This window comes from Battus philenor, unplaced genomic scaffold, assembly GCF_028537555.1.
Source record: "Battus philenor isolate CCGP_79_NKW_IND1 unplaced genomic scaffold, ilBatPhil1.0.hap1 SCAF_12, whole genome shotgun sequence".
NCBI lineage: Eukaryota > Metazoa > Arthropoda > Insecta > Lepidoptera > Papilionidae > Battus > Battus philenor.
The window spans coordinates 8,393,726-8,403,453 of NW_027181674.1; the positions used below are offsets into that span (position 1 = coordinate 8,393,726).

General features: G+C 32.1%; 2 protein-coding genes across 5 annotated transcripts in view; one reads left to right on the forward strand and one right to left on the reverse strand.

The window, feature by feature from the left end:
* ATPsyndelta (ATP synthase, delta subunit) overlaps window positions 1-9,728 on the forward strand; it is a 212,332-nt gene that overhangs the window by 139,145 nt on the left and 63,459 nt on the right. The window lies entirely within an intron of this gene.
* Window positions 5,020-8,972, reverse strand: alc (5'-AMP-activated protein kinase subunit beta-1). Of its 4 annotated transcripts, none has more exons than XM_068776298.1 (6): window positions 8,907-8,972; window positions 8,437-8,805; window positions 7,486-7,632; window positions 6,258-6,389; window positions 5,825-5,923; window positions 5,020-5,740 (listed from the first exon to the last, which is right to left on the reverse strand). In XM_068776298.1, the coding sequence occupies exons 2-6, from the start codon at window positions 8,746-8,748 to the stop codon at window positions 5,594-5,596; spliced, it is 837 nt and encodes a 278-aa protein (XP_068632399.1). In that variant the 5' UTR covers window positions 8,749-8,805; window positions 8,907-8,972; the 3' UTR covers window positions 5,020-5,593. The 4 variants fall into 4 exon arrangements, with proteins under 4 accessions (XP_068632399.1, XP_068632400.1, XP_068632397.1 ...); XM_068776299.1 differs by having other exon boundaries at window positions 6,258-6,386; window positions 8,896-8,966; XM_068776296.1 differs by having other exon boundaries at window positions 8,896-8,966.

A 9,728-nucleotide genomic window follows, 5' to 3' on the forward strand; every position in this document is an offset into this window, starting at 1 on the left:
ATAAAATCGCATACGATTCTCTAAAATTATATTTACACTAGTATATACAGAACAATACAGATAGTCATTTATTGTTCCGGGTAAACCAAAGTATTTGAACCAGTTTTTGGAAATTATAATTTTGTCACTCATATGGAACACAATGTTACTTGAAAATGGCATGCGTATCAATAAAGGTAGAGAAAAGACAGGAGTCGTTTAAAATAGGATCTCTTGTTTACGATTCCTCAGCTACAGCTTTCATAAAAGATTTGTGCCACATAATTAAAATCTTTACCAGAATAAGTCTGTGAAGTCTAACTATAAAATAATGTTCATACATTTGGCACACAAGTCTCACTACAAAAAGAAATACTTTAGAAGGATGATGCACAAGTTTAATGAGTGTACTTTGAGTGTCCTGTTACTTTTTTTAATTCGTTAAAGGTTATTCCAGTGGCGTACCTAGGGGGGGCGGTGGGTGCGGTCCGCACCGGGCGGCACTTACCTTGGGGCGGCATTTTTTATATTTACTTATAGTTTTAAAAAGCAACTTATTCATTTCATATTTATTTTAATTCTTGAATAATAAGTGATTAGTATGATTATTATAAGTTTAATATTTGATTTATAAATTATGATTAACTATATGATTTCGAATATTATTCCTCGGTGTATGTAAATGCATTTTAGTGTAAATTTTTAATTCTTATTCAAGAACAAGATAATCATTTTATTTCATTGTATCCATTAAAATTCGTTGAATTCGTAAAAGGATCTTTACGATTTTATTCGGCAATTTTTCCTTACTAAAATTTATTGATATCAGTTTATAAATGTCATTTCTTTTGAATCGTTTATATGATTACTTTGAAGAGATATATCAATATTCAAGTCAATTAAGACTACAAAATCTTGCAACATTGTCAATAGAACAAGAAATTACAAATAATATAAATTTTGGGAGCATTATACACGAGTTTTCTAGTATGAAAGCTAGGAGAGTAGATAATAGGTTGTCAAATATCTCCCTTCCGCCTTTTTGTCTTTTGAATTTCGCGGCTATGTACAAAGCGCTACAGAGCTCGTATCTGGCAATACTATACATAATTTGAAAGGTCTTGACATAACCTACAAAACGACGCTATGCATGATTAGTTTGGATATTGCGTTCAACAGTTATAGACGTGTAAACATGGAGTTCACTAACGCAGAAATTCGGGCTATTTTAATGTTTTCCTTCGTTAAAGGCAAATCCGCTAGAGAAACGTTCCGTGAGATTAAAGGTGTTTTGGGGGATGGTACTCTATCACTTCGAACCGCGGAGGAATGGTTTCGACGATTCAGAGCCGGCGAAAACGACACCATGGATAAGCCAGCCGGCGGAAGACCTGTGACGACAAATACCGATCAAATCATGGACTACATCGAGTTAGACCGGCATGTGGCATCTCGTGACATCGCCCAGGAGATGGGAGTTAGTCACCAAACCATTTTAAACCATCTGTAGAAGGCTGGATACAAAAAAAAAGCTTGACGTTTGGGTGCCGCATGATTTGACGCAAAAAAACCTTCTGGACCGAATCAACGCCTGCGATATGCTGCTGAAACGGAACGAACTCGACCCATTCTTGAAGCGGATGGTGACTGGCGACGAAAAATGGATCACATACGACAATATCAAGCGAAAACGGTTGTGGTCGAAGGCCGATGAATCGTTCCAAACAGTGGCCAAGCCGAAATTGACGGCCAGGAAGATTTTGCTGTGTGTTTGGTGGGATTGGAAGGGAATCATCCACTATGAGCTGCTCCCATATGGCCAGACGCTTAATTCTACCATCTACTGCGAACAACTGGACCGCTTGAAGCAGGCGATCGACCAGAATTGGCCAACAGGAAGGGTGTAGTGTTCCACCAGGACAACGCCAGACCACACACTTCGTTGATGACTCGTCAGAAGCCACGGGAGCTCGGATGGGAGGTTTTATCACATCCACCATATAGCCCGGACATAGCGCCAAGTGATTACCACCTGTTCCTGTCCATGGCAAACGCCCTTGGTGGTCTAAAGTTGAACTTAAAAAAGGTTTGTGAAAAGTGGCTGTCCGAGTTCTTCGCAAATAAGGAGGGGGGCTTCTACGAGGGAGGTATTATGAAGTTGCCGTCTAGATGGAAACAGATTATCGAACAAAACGGCGCATATTTGAACTAAATCCGATCACTGTAACACTTTTTATAAAGCATTGAATAAAGAGCAAAAAAGCGGAAGGGAGATATTTGACAACCTGTTATTATATAAATATATTTACGAGCGGATACAAATATGTGTAAAAAAATTTACTCTGTATAATAATTAATATTGATTTAATAACTTAGTAATTTATTTATGTGTATTAATTTATAAAAACCACTATATGATTGACTTATAATAGAAAGGGCGGCAAACTGGAGATCGCCCCGGGCGCCAAAGGTTCTAGGTATGCCACTGGGTTATTCCCATTACTTTTAATATATGAATTTATATCACAAATAAATTGTTTAAATAAAAATTGTAAAAGTATACCTACTGTGTTCAGTATTTTAGGAGTTCTTAAATACAATAATAATTATTATAATTTTGATCATGCAAAAATAGGTTAAAAAAGTTATTAAAGGAGCCATGGGGCTTAGCTGAAAGGTGTGAAATAGAAATTAAATTTAACCATTAACTCTGCGCAACTTCATACCCAGCGTAACTAAAGTAAATGACAACGGGCAGTGATAAAAAGCATATATTATTATAAAATTGCGCATTGTAAGCGATAAGACGTGATAGATGATTATCGCGGTAAATCCCATGATGTATTAAAAACCACATTAAATAATGCATCAAATATTTACAATTTTTTTTAAAAAATGCTTATGTATTTTGAGCTTCAAGTTTATTATTATGCAAATAATAATAAACTTGAAGCTCAATTAAAGAGAAGAAAGAAGAAGAAGCTGAATTAAAGAGAAGTATCGTTTGGTATCACAAACTCGTCGACTATCTAGTTTAGTTTTTGTTCATAAATTGTCAAAAATATGCATGTTAATTTCTATAACTTATTAATTATTACTATATACATTATGATGTAGGAGAATGCTATTTTAATGTTGAAACAACATAGCGTCATCAGCGGCGCATTGAAAATCGGAATTCCACAGAAATGAAATTGTCCATTTAGGTCGATATAAATACGGACGAAACTCGTATGAATATATGTATAGTTCACGGACCCTTCCGCTCCGCTAAATCATATCCGACGAAGCTGCAAAAGCCTAAGGGCTAGCAGCATAACTTCATCAAAACAATAGAATAGAATAGTATAAATATAAACATCTCTTCTATGAACTTCATGTTGTTACTACCTCAAGAACTTCCGGCCCTAGGAAAAATCCCACAGCAATAATACCAGACGGCCTAAAATTGCCTTAATGACTACGCCGAAAGAAAGAGCCATACGTGAACGAACATTATAAACGATGTTCGAGTAAAGGTTTCTCTAATGATTGTGCGGAATAAATGAGTCTCGTCACAATCGGCCGATCCGAACCTAGAACCTTACTGGTCCGATTACTGCGGAGGTCACCTAATGAAACTGCTGCGAACCACAGTATCCTCCGATATCGTTTGTACTGTAAAAACAGCATCAAATAATACACGGAATTCCGTGAAATAGTCATGCGAGTTGTTTCGGCAATCACTTGGCGTACAAACTGGTGCTCCATTTTATATTTGTGGTCCTGGGGTGGGAATTTACTGATAGTGTTATCGTGCTGATTCCAAGGAAAAAATTGTCATGTTATCGGCAGCCGGGGCTACGGTTTGCCGTTATAGAAGACTGACGATATTTCTCGCGGTGCACGCAAAGGCACTAACTATGCAAACCATCTGTTTATCGTAAGCTTAGCCTATCTCCGTCACTGTCCACAGAATATAAAAAAGGAATGTCTTGTGCTATATAGAAAAGTATGACGGTGTCCATCGTGACTCAAAGGCGCTCCAATACTTTATCGGTTCGGATGAAAACACTTGAATAGTGAGGATGAAACGGCACATAAAACGCCTTATAGAAAATCTTTTAAGAATAGAAATCATTGTAATCGCAGGTGTCTTGCTGCGTGTTCTCTGCCCCCATTGTCACAACAAATAAAAAGATTTCGTAGCAATCTCAGTCATTGTCTGCGGCCTCGCCTAGTATTTCGCCACATTATGCGGCGACGGACAAAAAAGAATAGGGATGTCTTCGCAGAAGAGACAGGATCCACGCCGTACGCGACCAATCGAATCGACTACAATGACCACCCGATGGTCGCAGTACCGCCTTGTTGACTCAAAAAGCCCGCCCATAAAGCAGCCATGGAAAAAATCGAGATGATGTTAATTGACAATGTGAATCTCTAATATCAAAGAAAGACGACGCTTTTCGAAAAATATCGTTAAAAGCCACTCGTACCCACCGCTGGTGATCAATGATTCTCTTCACTCCACTGAACAGACCGCATTGGATACGCCTTTTTTTTTCTTTATCCATGTAGCATTAGCAAAAATGCGGATTTTTTTTCTTGTGCTTCCCTGTCATGTAAGCAGGGACATTACTCGTATTTACAATAACTTTTCACATTTTTTTTAATTTCCACGCTCTTCTTTTGTCCTTCTTAAGATCTTTTATTCATTCCTCTATTGTCCTTCTCATTCTGGACCAAGACTTGGTCATTTGCTATTGTCTGCCTAATATCACAAGAAGAGGCGGCAAAAATCCAGCAACGCTTTTATCTAGTATGATCGGGGTAAACGACTACCACAAACATATGTTTGCTCGTAAAACTAGCTCACCAATTGCAGTCCAGAACATTTTACGTGCTGTAATGCTTTTCAGATGTCGCCATATGCGAACCTTGCGAAGATGGAAATGGATCTAGTACTAGTTAGTGTAAGATTAATTAAAACTAAAATTTAATAGTAGATATTTATTACTCAACTACATTGTTTTAATATTGCATTTTCGGTAAAGATAGCCAAAATTATTAATACGAACATGAAGTTTATGTTAGAAATTACCACATATTTGAACAATTTCACTGAATATTAAAATAAAAGAAAAAAAATTATTTAAAGGATTATAAAAACAATACAGTCACCAGACTTCCTTTTTATATTAACTAAAAATACATGAAAAGTACTAATATTTGAATGTACTAACCTCACCCCCACACAAAATCATGAAATTATTGTTTATTTATGTGTCTAAATTTATCAAGGTAAATTCACTTAAGTACACAATACACTTATGTGAATTTATGTACTTCAGCATATTATATTAGGGCTGTTAGCTGTCCTGACAGACATTGTTTCAAAAATTGCAATGTGCAGTGTCTTCCTTAAGCCTATTTAACAGTTCTATGAATTGTGAAATAAGACATAGAACCTCTTTATGCATATAGTTATCTATCATGAAATTGTTTGTTTATATTAAAATAGTTTAGTACCATGTTATAAAATTCTGAATTAAAATATGCACAATTAAATATTTAAACGATAACAACAATGTATAAGCAAGATAATTTAACATTTCTCATATTTGAACATTTATTATATTGGCTTATAGAGAAGTGTTGTCACATATTTCTTTCTATACCGATGTGTTGCTGATAAAACCATTACACCATCTTTAATAGATAAAGCATATAAATGGTTCAACATAACATGATTAGGTTCTGGTAATAGGGTAGGCTCGCACTGGAACAAAAAGATATAAAATCATCATTCTTTAAATCAAAGCTATTAATTATTAAACAAATAATTTGAAATAATATATATTACAGAAAGTGGAGTGTCCTTATTTAAAATAACTTGCAATAGATGCGGTGGTAATATAGGAGGTCCAGAAACCTTTTCCCAAGGCTTAGACTGCGGTATTTCCTGTAGAAGAAAAAGTTTAATTATTACAAATTACGTCGGAATGACAAAAAAAGCTGCGACAGTTTCAAGTATAATCTTTAATCCACTATCGTATGATGCATGTTATAAAGCTATATAATATTAAAGGTGTATACACTTTTAACAAAATCTTTTTATTTAACTTTAGCTGTACTCTTTATATCTGGCTGGTTTCGATGGCATTAAAAACAATTGATAAAAATAATTCATATTTTTTTCTTTCTCTCAAAATAAGTAAATTCAATTATGAAATTCCATGTATTTTAAAGTTTTACATAAAAAGAGGATAAAATATAATGATTAATGAGATAGATACCTGTGAATATTCTGTTTGTGCACCACTGTGTATTCCCTCACTATCTTTAGCCAAAGCTTGAAATACTTCAAAGTCAGACATTTTTACAGTGACCAAATTATTTTTTGAACCCATTCCATTATCTATAACCTTCTGTGAACAAAAAATTTTATTACATACCAGACAATAACATAAAAAATTAACATTATGCACATTTATTTACTCTGGTAAATAGGTTCAGAACAAGATTAAAAAATATCAAAAGATTTGTTAATTTATTTACAAAAATTCATATTAGTCATCTTTTTTCTCTTTTATTAGAACCTAGGTTCCAAATTACAGAAGCAGCACCCTCTTGGGAGACCTGGAGCTTTACATAAAGTCTTTAGCAGTTTCAAAGGCAAATAGAGATGTTACAATATACCTTTATTTTAATGAAAAATATTTTATCTGTGTAAAATTAATTACATTATAAAACAGACCAAATTTGTTTGGGTAATGGCCAGGTCTATTAGAATGTTCTTAGAAAGGAAAAAGTAAAACTTTGGTATTTCATTTTAACATGTACAATTAACAAAAATTATTTACAGGTAAAATCATCAAATCCATGATTTCTTGGCAGAGGCACATACATAGATAAGCACTGGCACAAAGTTAACTGTTGGGAAACATAATAAGGTTAAATATTTATTAATATATATTAATTTTTTATATATATTAATTAAGGTTAAATAAACTTATAGGAAAATTTATTTATTACTATTTTATAATTTACAATTTCATATTTACTGATTTGTACTCAATATCCTTCTAATACAGGTTATTAACATTAGACATTAATAAAGGACAAGAATTCGGTTTTATTATAATTTATTATTCTGTCTTTTAAAAGATCAATAATAAATAAATAAAGAAAGAAAACCATCAAAAATTTCAAGTAATCATTCATTCTAGTAGTGCAACTGTAATCCATAATTACTTACCGTTACTATTTTTGGAACCCATAACTTATTTATTCATCTACTGATACAATTGAATAATATGTTATTATAGTATATTTATGATAAATTATGATAAAATAATTATCAACTTGATCCCAAAAAGTATAAGATATTTTTAACTTTGTTTCAATAGACAAGAATTAAAACTGAAATGATAGCTCCTGTTTAGGTTGGCAAAGCATATACTATACTGATGATCAATTTTCAATCCCTTAAGGTAAATAATATTGAAACTACTAATACTCTACCACAGCAGGATCATGCCGCCATTCTCCGTCAACAAAGTATTTATACTGATGTTCACCTTCTGGTAAATCTATAATAGTAACAAAATCTCCATGAGATTTTACCATAGGAATTGTTTTCCAGTCAGTAAATGTACCACTTATGAAAACCTGTAAAAGTCATAAACATAACAATTATCGTTTTAAATTAATTTTCATCAATTACCTTGAAACACCCTTCAACCTAAAACACTTAAATCCATAACACTATTTTATAAAAGAAACACTATGCTAGAACATATTTATTGTTATTGTATTGTTATTATTATTGTATTGTTAATACAGTATAAATGGACATATTTAGATGTCAAAAAATTGTGAAACAAAATGGTAAATTTTCATATATACTGCTTTTATTTTCAAACTCTTAAAAACCATTGATACATAGTGTATTAAATGAATGTGTTTTCATATTAAATAGCCACTTTCTTAATATCCTTTTTCTCTTATTGTCTCCAAGTTTTTATTAAATTATTGTTCATTAAAGCACTCTAAATTTGTTCCAAACCCAATAAAAAGGTAAATATGGGAAATGTTTGAAGAACAAAATCTGCACGTTTGCTACTCTTTACATTACTTGTCTTTACAGAGAACATATATCATTATGGTGATATATATGCTCTTTTCAAATTTCATAAACTCCTTGAACAAGTATTTCTACTATATGCTAAAATGAAAATTGGGTAGAATGATTTGGTATCTAACAAAATTATTTGAGTATGTTTCATTTAAACACCAATCTCAACAAAAACACTATCATAGATGAAATAAAAAAAAATATCAATGATTTCTTTTATCTATAATGGATACTATATGCATGTACCATCCATATAGTATCCACTATATATATACAGAATTCAACCTTCTTATACAATAGCTCTTATAACATTGTAATATCTAGTGATGTATACTTACTTGTTTGCCTCCACCCTCCCACTTAAACACAGTTGGTAATACTTTAATATCTTCACCTACATTACTGCTATCTGTTAAAGTGTTTGATCGTTCTCTTGATTCGTATTCTATATTATTTTCTGGTACTGCCTTTGTATAGTATGGAGCCCCATCTTCAATGTTATTGTCGTCATCTCTGCGATCGTCGTCAACTTTTTTATCAAATGTAAATGCTTCACCTTCTTTAGCCGGTGATGAAGGTCCAGCATCTAGTTGTTTGACAGCGTTGTCTTTATGCCATTCTTTAGGTTGATTGCTTCCAGCATTTCCCATTCTGGTACCACTTAATATATCAAAATACTTTTAACTATGCGTGTATGTTATAATAAGCTGAAAATAGTGATGCTTTATTAATTAACACCTATTAAGGTTTTTCAAACTGAAATAGAATTATCCCCATGATAAAAGTTTCAATTTTACCTTCATATTACCTTTAAACTAAGCTTATTTTTAAATTTGACAGTGACAGATGACAGTAGTTGACGTTTTTATTTTACTTTTATGATCATAGAAAATATTGTGAAAGGTAATTTTTATTAAAATGTATAGAAGCAAACATACATTAGTTATTAATTCGTGTTTATGGTTTGCATTGACTATATATTCCATTACAATCTCGTATTGCTCTGTGTAAGTCTGTATATAAGTTATAAAATACTTTAATGAGTGTTTTACTTTATTTTTACTATTTTATTCATCAATACATATATGAAGTATTTCACTTATCTATACGAATTAAAGGGAAATTCCGCTCTCAGCAAGTTTCTTGACTATTTAAAAAGTTAAGTTTTAAGTATGTTATATAAATTTTTGTATAGATATTTTAAGCTAAGTTTAATATATTTGTACGAATCTATTACAAAATTTCTATTAAAATCATGTTGTTTTTGTAAAAATAAGTTAAAAAAAATGTTATAAGAGATAAAAGAAAAGAAGACAGATTTTTATATTTTAACTCCTACATTATAGAATTTTTTTTGTAGCCTAGGAACATTTATATCATTGAAATTAAAGTTTAACAAATTTAATAAAACTTAACTACAATAATAATTATTATTATTAACGTTAAATTTAATTCATTTCTAATCGTTTTTTAAACTGATTCTCCTTTTTAAACTTAGTTATCACCACTACAACATTTATTTCCATAGTCACATCCAGTGACAATCAAATGTAATTTTATGATCTTTAAGAAAACAGAATTTATAAAGTTCAACATGGTCACATTAATGTATTAGTCAATGTCTTTTCAT

Excerpts from the sequence above, each read along its gene's own strand:
- alc (XM_068776298.1), bottom strand. The coding sequence starts at position 8,748 with ATGGGAAATGCTGGAAGCAATCAACCTAAAGAATGGCATAAAGACAAC. Across the intron at positions 7,633-8,436 it reads GGGAGGGTGGAGGCAAACAA|GTTTTCATAAGTGGTACATT; the intron begins GTAAGTATACAT and ends TGACTTTTACAG. Across the intron at positions 5,924-6,257 it reads CACAAACAGAATATTCACAG|GAAATACCGCAGTCTAAGCC; the intron begins GTATCTATCTCA and ends TTTCTTCTACAG.